At 44.0% G+C, this 19,522-nt stretch overlaps 1 protein-coding gene across 15 annotated transcripts in view; it reads left to right on the plus strand.

The window, feature by feature from the left end:
- The window catches only part of tnk2b (tyrosine kinase, non-receptor, 2b), a 543,428-nt gene that overhangs the window by 346,560 nt on the left and 177,346 nt on the right, over positions 1-19,522 (plus strand). For 3 of the 15 annotated variants that reach the window (XM_072474109.1, XM_072474111.1, XM_072474110.1), the window contains one exon: positions 14,353-14,483. The exons of the other annotated variants lie outside the window; for them this stretch is intronic. In XM_072474109.1, the coding sequence (XP_072330210.1) occupies positions 14,406-14,483 (78 nt within the window). In that variant the 5' untranslated portion in view covers positions 14,353-14,405. The remainder of the gene's footprint in view (positions 1-14,352; positions 14,484-19,522) is intronic. 15 annotated transcript variants of the gene reach the window in all.

Consider the following 19,522-nt stretch of genomic DNA (forward strand, 5'->3'; position numbering starts at 1 on the left):
TCAATGCGCAGGATAGGGTGGGGGAGTGGGCCTAAGTAGAGTGCTCTTCGGAGGTTTGGTGCAGACTCGTTGGATCGAATGGCCTCCTGCCCTGTAGGGATTCTATGGATTCTATAAATGGGATCTATTAATGGGGTCAACCTGAGGAAAACCATGAAACAATTTCCTGAATCAATAGAAGGTTTTCCCAAGGTCCATGCTGTGACCTATGGGTCTGTCTGAAGGTTTAACAATGATGCTTTCACTGGGTTGCACAGTGAAGTCAAGCAAGGCAGCATTTTAAGATAGGAGAATGTTTTGAATGGAGGTTGCTCTGCTCTGAGGCTTGTGCACGTGATTTACTTGATTGCTTAGTGACCCTGCAACTAAAATATTTTGTTTCCTAGAATTTGTGCTCCATGCCTGGAATAAAATGTTTAATTAGACTGTTCCATGTGCATATTTGCATTCAAAATTAAATGTGAATGTTCAGTTTTTTGACCATTTAGAATATTTTGCTTTCCAAATTAAATGCCTCGTGCTGTTTTAACTTCTCAATTCTTTTATTTGAAATTTGCATTGGATGCTGTGATGTATGAGGGGGTTAAAAGTCAGAACTTAACTTGTTACATGGTAATGAGATTTATGTTTCTGAAAGCTCTGATGTTAAAGCAAGGGGTGTGCATTGTATCTATTTTGTAAAGAGTCTGGTTGTAGACCAGCTGTGAAGTTGCACAAAGACTGCAGCTGAATACAACATTTTTTTTTGCTTGCACTGATCCATAATTCGGCCCATTCCGGAGGCTGGTGAGCAGGCAGATCTGCCTTCCTGACTCCTGAGCACCAATAACAGTTACCACGTGAAAAAGGAAGAAAGGAAGTCTAGATTGCCATCATCTCTTAAACTCAGGCTACAGGAACCAATTAGGAGTAAATGAGCTGAGGCTGGATCAACAGCATCTGAAAAGGTCTCACTGCTTCTTTTGTTCCTGAGCAGTCACAGTTCCTCAGATGGATCGCTGTAGGAACATGGGAGAAGACAGAAGTGTTTTGTTTGGAGTGAAGGGCAAATTTTCCTCAGAAATGTTCTTATTAATAACGCGAGCAGAATTTTCTGGCCCAGCATTTACTTTTGCAATTTTGTCTGCCTGGTAAGTACTAAATCACCTTCAAAGGGAACACCACTTTCTCCACTTAAGGAGTCATAATGACGTGTTTACAGAAGCAAATCAAGACTTCATAATTTCTGAGCAGCAGATTACAGTGGTCTGATGTCCAGGAACATGGTTACAGGGGAGACATTTCACCCTCTGGACCCTGCAACATCATTCATTTAGATCAAGGCTGATCTGTAGCTCAACTCCATTTACCCACCATAACTTGATTGCTAATCAGAATTAATTGAATCCCTGTTTCTTATTGAAACCCAACTGATTCTCGAGTATGTTTAAGCCAAGTGTCTTCACATTTACACGTCTTTACATCAATGTAGATTGAGTGAATTTGCTTCTTAAAACAAGTGGTAGATGCTTCTCTATATTCAAATATTAAATTGTTCATTCAGCTTCTTATTTGGGTAGAGAAGTGATTGTTTCCATATGCGCACTGAACCAAAAAGGTCGAATTTGAATTAACGCAATCTTATTGAATTGGCCCACAGGCAGAATCCTTGACAGCAGCCTTAGATTGAGCCAATTTTTTTTACAACTTTGTGTCACATTTGATCTGAGATAAGTTTCCGACCCCATATTCGTGCCAACTAAGATCACCTATTTCCACTTCCGTACCATCGCCAGTCTCCCATCCTGTCTCAGCTCATCTGCTGCTGAAACCCTTGTCTGTGACTTTGTTACCTCTAGACTTGAATAATCCAACACTTCTGGCTGGTCTCCGTAAACTTGAGGTCATCTAAAACTCACTGGCCACATCTTAAATTGGAGTAAATCCCAGTTCCTTCTTTTTCATCCCAGTGCTAGCTGATCTACATTGACACCCAATCAGGCAATGCCTTGATTTTTTGGAAATTATTATTCTTGTTTTAAAGTCTCTTCATGCCCTTTCCTATCTCTATATTCGCCTTCTGCCCTCTGAAATATCTGCACTCCTCTAACTCTGGCCTCTTTTGCATCCCCAATATTTAATTACTCTACCATAGCTGTACCTTAAGTAGCTTAGGTCCTTAGCTCTGAAATGAGCTCCATACATCTCTCTTCGCCTTTATGACATTTCTTGTAACCTGCTTCTTTGATCAAACTTTTGGTGATGTGAGCTAATATCTCCTTATGTAACTCTGAGTCAGACTTTGTTTTATAATGCCTTTATGAAGCATTCTGAGATGTTTTATTAGGTTAAATGTGCTATATAACTGTAAGTTGCTTATATTCAGTTTGATTAAATTCTCAAAACGTGCCGTATCCTTTTACACATGGAGTTGCATTTGTGAAAAGTTGGTTTGATTCTGATTATGTTGGGAAAGTAGTGGTGTGATATATTAAATCGAGAAGCTGCACTAAAGAAAGTTAGGCTACTTGGTAATTATTTGAAAATCACTGCTATTCATGGCAAATGGTGGCTTTCAAACTTTTCTACATTGAAATCATCTGTACAATTGACACATTGAATAAATCCCTATTATCTGAAAATTTGTCTCAGCTACCAAAATGTCCCCAAAAAGAATCATTCTCTGAAATTCTGCAGGGTGTTCCACCATAACTTCAGTTACTTCCCGTTGCAGCATGAATAGTTAAAAATTATTGTTTTTTCATGCTTCCTGCTTTGTAACCACAGGTCATCCAGAGAACATGCAGAAATTCCAGCCTTTTTTATTATCTAACAAAAAAATAACATTAGCAAATAAAAATTTACAAGTCTGATGATGACTTTTACTCTGATTTTTCAGATTCTCTGAATACTTTCTCTAAAGTCCAGGAATCCATATTTTAAAATTTGTTATATAAAACAGATTATCACAGGATGGTTACAACCCACAAGGAGGCCATGCAGCCCTTTTGAGTCCGCCGTGGCTCATAGCAAGAGCCGCTTGGCTTGTTCCACTCCTCTGCCCTTTGTCCATTGCCCTGCAATTTTTCGAATCTCTTCAGGTTCTTATATGATTCCTTTTTGAAAACCATGATTGAATCTGCTTCCACCACCCTTTCAGACTGGATGTTTAGTGGCACAGTGGTTAGCACTGCTGCCTCACAGCACAAGGATCCATGTTCAATTCCGGCCCAGGGTGACTGTCTGTGTGGAGTTTGTACTTTCTCCCCATGTCTGTGTGGGTTTCCTCTGGGTGCTGTGGTTTCCTCCCACAGTCCAAAGATGTGCAGGTTAAGTGGATTGACACATTATCAATGCGTGGGGTTACAGTAGTAAGTAGAGTGCTCTTCGGAGAGTTAGTGCAGACTCGATGGGCTGAATTGCCTCCTTCTGCACTGTGGGGATTCTATGATTCCAGATCTTAACCACTCATTATTTTTTTAAAACCCTCATGTTGCTTTTGGATCTTTTTCCAACTGCGGGAGCAGCTTTTCGCTATCTGACCTCTCTAGACTCCTCATAATTTTGTCCCTTGCAGTCAAATCTCCTTTCAATCACCCCTTCTCTCAATCTTATCTTCATTAAGAAAAATAGCCCCAACCGCTCCTGTCTGTCCACATAATTGACGTCTCGGAGCCCTGGAACCATTCTCTTAAATATTTTCCGCACCCCACTAAAGCATTTACGTCCTTCCTGGAGCGCGGTGCTCAGAATTGGATACAATACTCCAGTTGAGGCTATACCAGTGTTTTATAAAGATTCACAATATATTCCTTGTATACTCTATTCCAGTATTTTAAAGCCGTTTTTAACCACTTTCTCAACCTGCCTAGCCACTTTCAATGATTTATACCCCAAGGTCCCCTGCTTCTGCACTCCATTTAAAACTTTATCCTTTAGTTTCTATTGCCTCGCCTCTTTCTACCTATCAAAATGTATTACTTCACAGTTCTATGCCCATTCCACCAGCCTGTCCGAGTGCATTTGAAGTCTAACACTATTCCCACAGTTCACAATACGTTGAAGTTTTGTATCATCTGCAAATTTTGAGATTGTGTCATTAATATATAATGACAATATTAAGAAAAATTCTGTTTCTCGTACCACCCCTGGGTAACCCCAGTATACATCTTCTTCCAGTTCAATAAACAACTGTTCACCATAACTCTTCATTTTCTGTCACTTATTCAAATCAAATTGGCAAGGTTAGCCTCGAGGGAGATTTCATAGAGTGCATGAGGGATTGTTTCTTAGAGCGATATGTTGTGGAGCCAACCAGGGAGCAGGCTGTTTTAGATTTTGCATCATGTAATGAAGAAGGGTTGATAAATAGTATTGTCATTAAGGATCCTCTTGGAAGGAGTGATCACAGCATGCTAGAATTTCAAATTCGAATTGAGCAAGAGAAGACAGAGTGCAATACTAGTTTTTAGCGTTGTGCAGAGGTAATTATACAGGCTTGAGGAAAGAATTGGCCCAAGTAGATTGGCACAAATAATTAAGGGCTGGACAATTGAGGAACATTGGCGGATGTTCGGGGAGATATTAACTACCTTTCAATTAAAGTATATTCCTGAGAGGAAGAGGAATTGTAAGAAGGAGAAAAATGTCCCATGGCTAAACAAGGAAGTCAAAGGGGCCATAAAGGCAAAAACTAGGGCATGCCATTGTGCAAAAAAGGAGAAAAATGTCCCATGGCTAAACAAGGAAGTCAAAGGGGACATAAAGGCAAAAACTAGGGCATACCATTGTGCAACAGCTAGTGGTAAGCTAGACGATTGGGAGAACTTTAAGGTTCAGCCAAAGGCTACTAAAAATAAAATCAAAAGAGCTAAGATAAACCACGAAAGGAAACTAGCAGAAAACATAAACACTTAAAGAGGAAGAGAATGGCTAAAGTAAATGTCCCTTTCGAGGACGATAATGGTGAGTTAATAATGGGGAGCACAGAGATGGTGGAGGCACTGAACCAATATTGTGCCTCTGCCTTCATGGTAGAGGATAATAATTTTCCAAAAATTGCAGTTAATGCAGAGGAATTTGGTGCAATAACCATCACTAGGGAGAAGGTATCGACTAAACTAATTCTATTAAAGGCAGATAAGTTTCCGGGGCCTGATGGCCAGCACCCTAGGATATTAAAGGAGGTGGCAGCAGAGATAGTGAATGCATTGGTTATGATATTTCAAAATTCCCTGGATTCTGGAAAGGTCCCGATGGATTGGAAACACGCTAATGTAACACTCCCATTCAAAAAGAGAGAGAGGCAAAAAGTAGGAAACTATAGACCGGGTGGCTTGACCACTGTGGTGGGGAAGTTGCTGGAATCATTCATTAAGGAGGAGATGACTGAACATTTGGAAAGACAAAGCTCAATCCATCATTGTCAGCATGCATGGTTTCATGAAAGGTAAATCATGCTTGACAGGGGCTGCACAGCGGCACAGTGGCTAGCACGGCTGCCTCATGGCCCCCAGGATCCGGGTTTGATCCTGGCCCCAGGTCACTGTCCATGTGGAGTTTGTACATTCTCCCTGTGTGGGTCTCAGTCCCACAACCCAAAGATGTGCAGGGTAGGTGGATTGGCCATGCTAAATTGCCTCTTAATTGGAAAATAATAATTGGGTACTCTAAATTTATGAAAAGAAGTCTCGTTGACAAACATGCTTGAGTTCTTTGAGGACGTAACCAGCAAGGTGGATAATGGGGAACCTGTTGATGTGGTATATCTAGACTCCTACAAGGTGCCACATAAAAACTGATCCAGAAGGTGAGATTTCAGGGGATTGGGGTAGAGTACTAGATTGTATTGAGGATTGGTTGACTGAAAGAAAGCAGAGTGTGAGGATAAATGGGTCCTTTTCTGGCTGGCGAACTGTAACTAGCGGGGTGCCACAGAAGTCAATCCTTGGACTTCAACTGATTATGATCTATTTCAATGATTTGAAAACAGGGACAGATTGTAACAGCAAAATTTCAGATGATACTAAAATAGGTGGGAAAGCAGGCAGTGAAGAAAAGATAAAGGGCGGGATTTGCCCGCACTTGGTGCGATGGCCCGACGCCGACTCCAAGAGCGGCGCGAACCACTCCGGCGTCGGGCCACCCGTAAGTTGCGGAATCCTCCGCACTTCCGGGGGCTAGGCCGGTGCCGGAGGGGTTGGCGCCGCGCCAACTGGCGGCGAAGGACTGCCGTGGTCCCGCGCATGCGCAGAACCACCGGCGTATTCCTGCGCATGCGCAGGAGGGTTCTTCTCCGCGCCGGCCATGGCGGAGCCCTACAGAGGCCGGCGTGAAGGGAAAGAGTGCCCCCACAGTACAGGCCCACCCGCAGATCGGTCGGCCCCGATCATGGGCCAGGCCACCGTGGGGGCCCCCCCCAGACGGATCCTTCCGCACCCCCCCGAGGACTCTGGTAGACCATGCCCATTTCACGTCGGCGGGACTGGCCCCCGACCGGTGCGGCGTGATCCCTGTCCCCGCCCGAAAACTGGCGCCGGAGAATTCGGCAGCCGCTATCACAGTGGTGGGGCGGGATTCACGCTGCCCCCCCGGTGATTCTCCGACCCGGAGGGGGGTCGGAGAATCCCGCCCGGGGTGTTTCAGGTACAGCCGAGATACATTCCCACAAGGGCAAAGGTAGTGTGAACAAAGCTAGAATTCCCTGGATAACAAACGAGATAGAAAGAAAGTTAAAGCAGAAAAGAGGGAGTACATATGACATATGTACTCCCTCATATATAGACATAATAGACAGCAAATCTGTATATTAGAGTGAGACGGTTAGTCTCACTTTAATGTGCAGATCCCCAGGCACCGGAGGCTTTGGGAATCATCCCCTTCGCCTCGGAGACCTTGGGCAAGCACTGTTCAGCACTCGTCCCCAAAAACGGGGAACAGATGGAATGGCATTCATGGGGGTCTCCCAGGGGATAGTTTTTTGAAGAAAAAAGGGATTAAGGGTTATGGTGTTCGGGCCAGAAAGTGGAGCTGAGTCCACAAAAGATCAGCCATGATCTCGTTGAATGGCGGAGCAGGCTCGAGGGGCCAGATGGCCTACTCCTGCCCCTGGTTCTTATGTTCTCATATGCTAAATTAGTAATACAATTGTGAACCAGGTTTTATGTAGAAAGTTCAGATGGGAAATGCTGAAAAGAAATAAGAGACAAAGGGAGAGTATGAGAAGCAACTAACCTAAAAGGGAATCCAAACATCTTCTGTGGGCATACACATTGTAAAAGGGTAGTAAGAAGAGGATTGGGGTCAAGTAGGGACCAAAAAAGGGATCAACACTTGGAGATGAGGGCATGGCTGAGGTTCTAAATTATTATTTTGCATCTGCCTTCACCAAAAAAGATCGGCTAAGAATTGATTAAGTAGAAGTAATAGAGGCTGGCTCCACAGAAAGTTCCTGGGCACGATCCAATGGCCACGCTGCGCCCGAAATGCAGATCGCCACGGCATAGTGTGGCTGATAAAAGCTGGGAGATCTACCCAGCTCACAACGCCTCACGAGATCCAACGTGATCTCGCAAGACAATGCGATGTAAATCCTGCCATTGTGGCCGGGATCACTTTTTATCAAATCTGTATATTAGAGTGAGACAGTTGGTCTCACTTTAATGTGCAGATCCCCAGGCACCGGAGGCTTTGGGAATCATCCCCTTTGCCTCGGAGACCTCGGGCAAGCACTGTTCAGCACTGGTCCCCACAAACGGGAACAGACGGAATGGCATTCATGGGGGTCTCCCAGGGGATTGGAGGCCCACGCTGCATGGCGTTTTGGGCAGGGTGGTGTCCTGGCACTGCTGGTGCCACCTGGGCACCCTAGCAGTGCAACCTAGGTATTAGCCTGGCACTGTCAAATGCCCAGGTAGCATTGCCAACTGGCTTCTGCACTGCCAGGGTGCCAGGTTGACATCAGGCTAGGAGGTGGGGGGGGGGGAGTTGGGAATTGCTTTTAGGCCTTGGAGATGGGAACGCTATTTAAAAATGGCGGCCCGATCTCTCGCTATACTGGGTAGTTCTTCAGTGTACAAAATGGGGCCATGTGCAGCCTCGGCCGCGCGTGCCCCGCTGAGGCCCCTTATACAACACGAGTCGCGTTGAATAGCCATATGCTTCTCGGCGCTGCAAGCGCTGGGAAAGACTCCGGTAATCGCACTCACTATGGGACTTTGTTCCCACTTAGTTGAAATGAGCCCAATAAGTCATCAGTGTCCGATTGGATGCATCTGAAGATGCTGAGGGAAGTAAAGGTTAAAATTGTGGCGGCACAAGACATAGTCTTCCAATAATCCTTACACATGGAAGGATGATGCCAGAAAACTGGAGAATTGTTCAAAAATGTGTGTAAGCAGGCGGCATGGTGGTGCAGTGGTTAGCACTGCGCTTAACAATGCCGAGGGCCCAGGTTCGATCCCGGCTCTGGGTCACTGCCCGTGTGGAGTTTGCACATTTCCCCCATGTCTGCGTGGGTCTCATCCCCACAACCCAAAGATGTGCAGGGTAGGTGGATTGGCCACGCTAAATCAGTTTAAACTCAGTGGTGCAAACGCTTTTAGAAACAATAATCTCGGACAAAATTGTACAAGTGTCGGTTAATTAACAAAAACCATCATGGATTTGTTAAAGGCAAATTGTTTTAACCAACTTTGTTTTTTTAATGAAGTTACACGGTGGGATTTGAGGGTAATGTCGTCAATGGTCTTCCAAAAGGTGTTCGTCTGCAAAGTTGGAGGCCCAGGGAATTAAAGAGACAATGGCATGGATTCAGTATTGGTTAACATAGGAACATAGGAATTGGGAGCAGAAATAGATAATTCAGCCCTTCGAGCCTGCTCTGCCATTCAATCAGATCATTAGTTGAACTCTTCCTGGTCTCAAATTCACCTCCTGACCTGATCCGCATATCCCTTCAACTTGTTTTTATAAATCAGAAATATATCTACCCTTTTAAAAAAAAACTCCAATTAAGGGGCAATTTAGTGTCGCCAATCCACCTACCCTGCACATCTTTAAGTTGTGGGGATGAAACCCACGCAGGCACGAGGAGAATGTGCAAACTCCACATGGACAGTGACCCAGGGCTAGGATCGAACCCGGATCCTCGGTGGCATAAGGCAGCAGTGCTAACCACTGCGTCACTGTACCTACCCGATCTATCTCCTTCTTGAAACCATTTAATGACTCAGTCTCACCGCACAATGGGGCATCAAGTTCCACAAATTCACCACCCTCTGCAAGAAATAGTTCCTCCTCATCTCAGTTTTAAACCTATCACCTCTCAACCTATATCTGTGACCTCGCATTCTGGATTGTCCCACAAGGGGGAACATTTGGTCTACATTTACTTTATCAATCTCTTTTAATATTTCATATACCTCGATCAGATTCCCTCTCATTCTTCTAAACTCCAGCGGGTATGAGCCCAAACTGTTCAATCTCTCCTCATACGTCAACAATTTCATCCCCGGAATCAATCTGGTGAACCTCCGCTGAACTGTCTCCAATGCCACCACATCCTTCCTCAAATAAAGGGACCAAAACTGGGCACAATACTCCAGATGTGGTCTCACCAACACCCTGTAAAATTGCAACAACACTTCGCTGTTTTTATACTCCAGTCCTTTTGCAACAAATTCCATTTGCCATTTTTGTTACATGCTGTACCTGCACACTGACTTTCTGCGATTCGTGAACAAAGACACCCAGATCCCTTTGCCCAGGTGCATTTTGAACCTGCTTTCCATTTAGATAATAATTTGCCGTTCTATTTTTTAAGCCAAATTGGATAACCTCACACATATCCACATTAAACTCCATCTGCCCCATTTTGGCCCATTCTCCTAGCATATCTATATCCATGTGTAAACTCTTTGGGCGGGATTCTCCGACTCGGCAGGGGGCGGTGTGAATCCTGCCCCGCCGCTCCGACGCCGGCTGCCTAATTCTCTGGCGCCGGTTTTCGGGCGGGGGCGGGGATCACGGCACGCCGGTCAGGGGCTGTTGGCAGCGCCCCCCCCGGCAATTCTCCGGGCCTCGATGGGCTGAGCGGCCTCCCGTTTTCCACTCTTGGAGCCGGCGTCGAGCCATCGCGCCAAGTGCGGGAGACACCCGCCCCTCTTCTTTAAAGGTAGCCTAATGTTCGGTTACAGTCTTACCTGCCAATCTTTGTTTCCAATTTACACGAGAGAGGCCTATTCTCAACCCACTAAAATTGGCCCTCCAGGTAATTGTTTTTATTCTAGATTGCTCCTTGCCTTTTTTTATAGCTAATCTAAATCTTTTGATACAATGATCACTGTTCCCTCAATGTTCACTTACTGAAGCGTGATCCATTTGACCCACGTCAATGCTCACATCAAAATCCAACAATGCCTCCTTATTGGGCTGTAAATGTACTGACCAAGAAAATTCTCCTGAACACACTTAAGAAACGCTTATCCCTCTTTTCTCTTTACATTATTATTATAAAGTCTATATTTAAAAAATTAAAGTCTTTGTAATGGCACCCACTTAAGAAACAGTTGTTTCTTAACTAGTCAAATAGATTGTATCCTTGACCACTCTGGGACATCCCCTCTCTCTCTAACATTGCAATGTTCTCCTTAATCAATACTGCCACCCCTCTTTATTTATTTCCTGGCCTATTTTTCATACATCCAGGAATATTTAGTACCCAATCTTGCCCTTCTTTGAGTTATGCCTCCATTATCACTGCCACATCATGGTCCCATTTGGCTCATAGCACTTTATTTACCATGCTGCATGCATTTACGTACGTGCACTAGAAACCTGAATTCGATCTTACTTTCCTCTTATTCTGATTCCATGTAATACCTTAATTTGTTTTGCTTTAGTGTTATCTATCTGTTCCAATCCTTGTGCACCTTGTTTCTCCCTTCTAATGCTACACCCTGGTTCTGAATCCCCTGCCAAATTCGTTTAAACCCTCTCCCACAGCACTTGTACACCTCCCATGGGGACATTGGTCACAGTCCTGTTGAGGTGTAAGCTGTCCTGTCGGTATAGTTTCCAACTCTCCCAGAACTAGTCCCAGGAATCTAAAGCCTTCTCTTCTGTATCATCTGTCCAGCCATACATTCACCTGCACTATCCTCCTATTTCTCTACTCATTGGCACATGGCATTGGGAGCAATCTGAAGATTACTATCTCTGTGCTCCTGCTTATTAATGTTTATTCCTGCCTCCCTTAAATCTGTCTGCAGAACCTCATTCCCTCTTCTCCCCACAATGTTGGTACCAAAATCGATCACAACCCTCCCTCCTTAATGTTCTGCAGCTGCTCAGCGACATCTTGGACCCTGACACCAGGAAGGCATCATTCCATTCTCAATTCAATTCAGCAGCTATAGAAACAGCTGTCCGTTATCTTCATCTAAATGGGTTTTAGATGAAGATTGTACTTTTTAAAGCGTCAAATTAAGTGCATTCTCCTCAGGCTGTGAAAATGAACATGCAGAAGTACATCCCTTCCATTGATGGATGAATTCAACCTTCCTGTCTCCTTACTCAGTTCATCCTTTCTACTTTGTTTTAAAATTGGGTTGCAGGACAACTAAGCTAGTATTGATATACTAGTCAATAACTTTAATTAGTATAGACACGGGGGTTCATGAAGAGTTATTGATCTATTTTAGGGTTAATTCTTCAAGAGTTGGGGAATCCATCTTCAGATTCTTCAAATTGGCTAATTAGCTTCTCACAACGTAAAATATATCACTTTAGAAAGAAAGTATTAAAATAGTATTTTTGGCTGTCAGTCTCTACTTCAGTTCGATTGCTCAATGCTGAGGAGCCACTACAAAGGAAACTAGCGATGCAAACACCCCAATAAAAACATGTTGTGTTTTATAATGATATAAGCACACATCACTCATAAGGGATTGTGTAAACATGTTGTAGATTAATTTATTTAGACTAGGCACATGAGAACATATAGAAAGCTTGAAGAAATCAGCAGCTGAGCTATGTTCTACTCATGGACAAAAGTGAAACTCTGACTGGATTACTTCTAGTGATAACATCCTGTTATTTCTTGAGGTAGGGTTAGGGTTAGGGTTACAACATTCCCTTTTTAAAGATATTTTTCTCCCCTTCCCAAGAGGTTGAACTATTTATAATGCATGTTTGTTTACCATTGCATAATGGTACTGATGATTCATTTACCATTGGAATTGATGCATCGATGAGTTTCTAAAGCCAAGAGGTAATGAATGAAATGAAACTCACTTATTGTCACAAGTAGAGTTAGTAGTAGAGTTAGTTAGAAGTAGTACAAGTAGTACTGTCAAATTAAGTTACTGTGAAAAGTCCCTAGCGCCACATTCCGGCGCCTGTTTGGGGAGGCTGGTATGGGAATCTGCTGGAATGCCCAAATATTGTAATGATAGAATTGTCTGGAGGTTTCTTTATTGCTCACAATGACCTGTGGGGTTGCCATTCTTAGATATTGTTCCTGGTTGCATTTTGGACACTGTCCTAGATGCAATAGGACTCTACGGTGGTTGAGGAGCTGGAATAGATCTGATTTGTCCTTAACTGTTATTCATTAAATGTTATTTGCTTTAAATTGAAGACTGATAGTTTCATTGAAATACAACCAACAGACCATTCTGGGAGTAAAGCAAAGAGTAAAGACGTATTACGATCCACGTAATGTAACAGTTACATCTCACCATTGTGCCTTTGTTTGGAATGACTTCATAGAACCTTTATTCCGAACAAATCCTTGTTGTCCCGGCTGGTTGCCACGTACTTTCAAAGGTATCGTGGATGAGAACTTGTCCCCAACCATAAACTTGGCAACTCTGTACCTGCATTTTTAGCGTGCATGATGGTAATCTTCTCTTGCAGTTTTAAAGTTGCTGTCTAGTTTCTGAGAGAGTAGAATGGGTAAGAGTAGGTAAATTGATATGTAATGGTCTGCCAAACATGAGCTCTGCTAGTGATGGAATAGTTGTACTGTGATAATCTCAGATGTAGCATTTCAATGTGCAGATCTTGCTTGATCAGTCTACATTTGAGGATTAGGGATTTCATTATATGCCAGTTCTATTTGACGTATTGTGCAATTGTTGAATAATGGAGTACTTGGGAAAGTAGTCAATGATGATGATCAAGTCAGTGCCATGGACATGAGAGAGGGCGGATGTAATCTTTTGCCCAAGGATGAGTAAGAACTTCATGTGGAATCAGTGGTCCTTTGTATTCACTTGGCATATGCTCTTGACATGCCTTGCACTTCAACGACGACCTAAGTGTTGTTCTTCATACCTGGCCAAAACGGTCTCTTTTGCGAATCTTCTCGTCTGATCTATGTATTATGTGATGAAGTTGTTGACGAATATCAGGTCACAAAGTTGACCTGCCTGCCTTTAAAATTGTCTTCCTGGGAGATGCCCAGCTTGTCCTGATAAGGCCAAAACGGTCTTGCATGTTCGTGGACACGTTGAATTGAATCAGGCCATCCTTCGATTATGTTTTGTAACCGTTGTATGCTGAATGTTTTGTAGTGGCATGTTTTACCTTGGCCTTCCATGTCTCTGGATACATGACTTTTGGAATTAGCAGAAGTAGTATGTTGGCATTTTCCCCTATGCCATCTTGGCCAATAACAACGGTCAGCACGGTAGCATTGTGGATAGCACAATTGCTTCACAGCTCCAGGGTCCCAGGTTCGATTCCCGGCTTGGCTCACTGTCTGTGCGGAGTCTGCACATTCTCCCCGTGTGTGCGTGGGTTTCCTCCGGGTGCTCCGGTTTCCTCCCACAATCCAAAGATGTGCAGGTTAGGTGGATTGGCCCTGATAAATTGCCCTTAGTGTCCAAAATTGCCCTTAGTGTTGGGTGGGGTTACTGGGTTATGGAGATTAGGTGGGGTTATTGGGTTATGGGGATAGGGTGGAGGTGTGGACCTTGGGTAGGATGCTCTTTCCAAGAGCCGGTGCAGACTCGATGGGCCGAATGGCCTCCTTCTGCACTGTAAATTCTATGTAAACAAGTAGTCTTTTTGTGATTCATTCATGGGATGTGGGCATCACAGGCTAAGCCAGCATTTATTATTAAGACAAATATCAGCTGTCTCAGGGTAGATAATTTGAATCTTGGCAAAAGCTTTGCATGGTGTGACGGCATTTAAGTTTTCCATAAGATTGACGATGTGAAATGTGTTCACTGCTCTGCATTTCATTGTGCACATTATCGTCATGTTTTGGTTTGTCACTCACCTCATGTATATGTTTTTTAAAAATATATTTTTATTGGTATTTTCAAACTATACACAGTAACACTTTACGTTTAATATTTGCAGCACGTGTGGTTCTTAGATACATATTGCCAGTCTTGGTGTGACAGGCCCAAAACATGTGGGTGTGGTTGGCCGGGCCTCTCTGGCACCATTCACATTTATCCTCCACCTCTGGGAAAAACCTGTTCATTCAGGTATGTATATGTTTTTGATGAGTTAGTTGTTATTGCTTGAAGGTCTCCGTTGTGTATGGTCTGTTTAAATCAGTGCGCTGCTCCTTGTAGCTGCATCAATCAGCCTTTGCTCTAGTGCAGTCATTTTCAAACTCAGGGTCGCGACCCATGGTTGGGTCATTGGCGGGTGTTGGGAGGGTCACGGAGCGATCAGTTGCACGTTCCCAATCACGGGACGAAGTGCTCAACGGATGCGACTGCCTTTTAAAAATACCAGCCTAGACTGGCTTTCAAGAATGCCGTCCGACCCGCGCATGCATGGCCCCTCAGCCAGATGTAGCAGTGCGCAGGCCCGGAGCCCAGCGGGGCAGACCGTCTCCTTCATATACTAGCGCTCTGTTCCAGGAGCATATTCTTAATATAAAATTGATTAGTCTCTCCGCCAGAAGCAGCGGCAGAGAGCAAGTCATGTGCCCTGTACACTGATGTCATGTACTCTGGGTGCGAAATTACTGAGGAGAGCTTCCTTCGTTCTGTAACTGCCAGAAAGCAAGCAACAGGACTGTGTGAAGAACTGAAGATGGATTTTTTTGGACTAAGGAAGAGAGGGTCAGAGACACAAACAGGCCAGGATCTTTCAACTGAATCTGCTGGAGAGAGCTTCACAGGAGAATCCACGGCAGAACAAAGCTGTGCTGGTGTGAACTCCAGGACCTCTGATGAACAACCCATACATAAATGTAACATTGAATGACAATCCAAGTGAGATTGTGAGGACCAAGCAGGCTCACCTGTTGCTTTAAAGGTAAGTGAGAATGGTGAGTCTCGAAGTTCGGGCGACATGGGTCTTGAAGATCGACTGCCGTGGATCCCAAAGGTCGGCTGGTTGGTAGAAATGGGTCCCTGGGAAAAAAGTTTGAAAAACACTACTCGAGTGCACTGCTGCTGCCAGTGGCCCTTTCTGCCACATGCTTTGCAAAATTGATGAAAAGCTGTCCATTTCCTTGGTGCATGTGGAAGGCCACACCTTTTGCATGTCTTGTTCAGTTTGGGTGTTCCGGTGAATGCTTCAACAATTGAGGGGTTATACTTGGGACCAATTAGCTTAATATACTTGTGAGATTGCATCGTTCTTACGCCCATCCTCGAGTAGCTCTTCGATGCTGTATGTTTTGGACTTGTCTAGTAGATTTTTCTGGACTTCTTCCTTGGGAGTGGATGATGTCACCAACTCAACCTGCTAGCTCTGCATTCGAAAAAAAATCACAGTACATAAAGCTTTAAGTCATTAGCAGCAAAGGTTTGCTTTACTCACAGGTAAATGTGAAACTAAGACTGGATCACGTGATGGTGATGGCCCTTAAAGGCATATTACATGATTGTCAGGTACACTGTCAGTTGAAAATTCAGTGAATTAAAGTGCCGCTTATTTTGAGGATACTCGTTAAAGAGTGCTCCTAGCTGCTTTGATCAAAAATATCCTATTGATCCTTGTGTTAAACTTCAAATCGATAAGTGTGAATTGTCTCGTTGACATGGATCCATTGGGCGCGATCTTCCCAAAAGGGAACAAAGTCCCCTAGCGAGCGCATTTACCCGCGTGTTTCCCGGCACTCTCGGTGCTGAGAAACACATGGCTATTCAACGCTACTCGCGTTGAATAAGGGGCCTGAACGGAGAATGCACAGCCAAGGCTGCACGTAGCCCCGTTTTTTACAACAGGGAGCTCCACTCGCCGGAACTGCAATTTGTAGCAAGAGATCGGGACGCCATTTTTGAATGGCGTCTTGATCTCTGAGGCCCACAAATAAAATCCCCGACCACTCCCAGCCCGAACACACCATGGGAGATTGCATTGAATCTCGTGAGGCGTTGTGAGCTGGGTGGATCCTCGGAGCAGGGTCTCCCAGCTTTCACTGGCCACGCTGACGTGCAGCGCGATGCTTTACTGGCGCAGCGTGGCCGGAGGATCGCGCCCATTTTGTTGGTTTAATCCTCAAGTTTTCTACATCCAAGTCTGTTTATGTCTGCTAGCTTCTGAATATTGGATGTTATTTTTAACAAGGATCTTGGTCTTCATGCTTGCTGAAGCATTGTTCATGGATAAAGTATTTAAAATTTAGTGTGATGTATTTTCTGACATTGGTCAGGCAGGAACATTTTCAGTGTTTATGTACAAGCAAAGCTCTACTCCACATTACTCAGCTGTTTGAAACTTAATTCAAATATATCCGGAGCAGTCCTGTAAACTATTTTAGGTATTGGAGGAGTTTTTGTTTGTCCAATACTCAGTTTGTTTCCTTGTTCTTCTGGCCAAATCTATCTGCACTTCAAATATGATGGGAAAAGAAATGCCATCACTGAGTTTCTGGAGCAGATTGCTGTAAAGTGTGCTTTGTGCCAGGACATCACAGACATTAGAGACGTTTTTACATTGTGTTAATGCTTCCAGATTCCTGAAGCTTAGGTGCTGTGCAATCGACTGTGAGCCAAATGCAAAACTACTAAGAATAAGATTAATGGTCCGGAAGTCTAGTTTAAAATGGATCTTCACAGCCACTGACCTTGGCATGCCTGGCAGTTTTAAATTTGATTTGTAGCTGACTGCACATGATCATCACTTTGGAACACGAATGACCTTAATAAGAGAGCTGTAGAAGTCCCTTTTTAAAAAAGTAAATGCTGTATGGCATTCTCCGATCTTACTTTTATAGCTTTAGCTTTATACTGAATAGTCTAGGCAATAGAACCCAAGATCTTTAGCTGCAGCCACCCAACATTGAGTTTGAACCTGGTTAATGACTACCCCCTTAAGTATCTCTCCCTTCCTGTCACCTTTAAACCACCCATGTTGTACTCTGCACTCAAATTTTGTCATAATGCCCAATTATCTACATCAAAGGACCTTTGCTGGTTTTCCACTTAGTTCCACAATCTATGCATATTCATTTGTAATCTATTTCCTTATTTTAATATACTTACTGTACTGCACACTATAATGAAATTTTTAAATTTGCTAACCTTCTAAAAAATGAATTTAGAGTACCCAATTAAGGGACAATTTAGCATGACCAATCCACCTAACTTGTACATCTTTGGGTTGTGGGGAAACACATGCAGACATGGGGAGAATGTGCAAACACTAAATGGCAATGACCCAGTGCTGGAATCAAACCTGGGTCCCCAGCACCGTGAGGCTGCAGTGCTAGCCGCTGCTACACTGTGCCACCCTTAAATTCAATAACTTTACTATCTATGCCCCTCTCTATATTGTTAATGAACGTCGTAGGCGGAAGGGTGTACAGAACTGTGGGCACACCTCACTCACCAGGACCCCTTTGGAGAGCAGCCCCAATTAAAGTAATCTTCTGGCTACTCCCTTTATCCAATTTATGATTCATCTCACTTCGTCTTGATATTAGAGATTTGATTTTAAGACAGGGTCCCTTCTCTTGCAATTTATCAGAATTTAGTGTCTGCTGGTCTTTAATGAATACTTCTTTTAACCAGTCTGCCCTGTCCTTTCAATGTTTTTGGCAGCTTTGGCAACTCCCCTAACATTTTGACATCTGTGAGCACAACAAACTTTCTAATTCATTGTGTCATGATTAACGCTAGAAGCTGTTTGTATTTTGCATTCTTCAAACAAATTAAGATATCTAATTATTTCAGTTTGTTGAATGATTTAGTTTTCTGAAGGCCAAAAAAGGTGAAGAAATTAAAGTCTCTTGTCCAGCTCTGGCCTTATACCTGCAAGTAACTTTTTAAAGCAGAAAACTGTATCTGACCTATTCTTAGAAACCTTTAAGCAAGTCCCGGGGTTGACCTTTACTGTGGCTGTTGTGTGTTCAGTATTTGGGTTGCTGACTGGGCATGATCTGTCAGACTTTTTCATAGTGTGTCTGAAACTTAAATCCTGCATCCTGCTGGGTGTCAGCTTGTGTAGATTTCAAGATCCTTAAATTTATAGAAGCAGATGATTTGCTTCAGAGTCTGGTTACAGACTTCCATTTACACCAGCTTTAGTATCATGTCAGGCCATTAACTTCATCCTTTCCTGACTCACAATCTCCTCTTTTTCCTCTTCCTTCTCCTCCTTCTCCACCCTTTTCTTTCCCATTTTATCTAGTTGTTGTGCAGAACACCCATTAATACATTCCCAGGTGGTGTGGCCATAACTGCTGTCAACACAACTTGGTTTTGTAATGATATGTATAGTACAAGTGTAGTAAAGGGTTAACAACTGAGACTACGTGTAACTCAACACTAGATGGCGTCACTAAGTGATTGTATATAAGACTGCATCTCTAGGAATTCTGGGAGAAGATGATGAGAAGCTGATGAGAAAGAGAGAAAGCTGAGGGAGATTTCATTGTGGAAATATAACATGAGGTTGAGTTATAGTTTAGTTTAATAGTTAGAGAATATTGATTACTGTACTACAGATTCAGTATTATTATTTTATTATCTGTTACTTAGTAACCTAATCAAACCTAATCAAGTTTATTAGTTTAAAATAAATTTGTTTTGAATTAAACTTCTTAGTTTTATATTCTTTGTCAACACTACGGGGGCGATTCACCAAAATGGAGACCAAGTGTTCGCACCGTCGTGATGGCGCGAAACGGGCACGGGGACGACCGAATCTGTCCCCCATAGGGGGCCAGCATGGTGCTGGAGCGGTTCATGCCACTCCAGCCTCCCTTCCCGGCGCTAAATGGGCACCACGCCAACCTGCGCATGCGTGGGGGACTTCTTCAGCACGCCAACCCCGACTCAACATGGCGTTGGTGTTCAGGGGCCGGCCGTGCAACAAGGTAGGCCCGGGGGGGAGAGGCTGGCCCGCCAATCGGTGGGCCCCGATCGCGGGCCAGACCCCATCGGAGGCCCCCCCGGTGAAGGATCGCTTTTCCCTGCCCCATAGGCCACCCCCCCCGAGCCTTCGCGCAGAGTTCCCGCCGGCAGCGACCAGGGGTGAACGGCGCCGGCAGGACTCTGTCGTATCCGCGCGGCCGCATGGCCCATCCGGGCCGGAGAATCGGCGACCCCGCCGATTCCAG

The sequence above is a fragment of the Scyliorhinus torazame genome, chromosome 14 (assembly GCF_047496885.1).
Source record: "Scyliorhinus torazame isolate Kashiwa2021f chromosome 14, sScyTor2.1, whole genome shotgun sequence".
NCBI classification, from domain to species: Eukaryota; Metazoa; Chordata; class Chondrichthyes; order Carcharhiniformes; family Scyliorhinidae; genus Scyliorhinus; species Scyliorhinus torazame.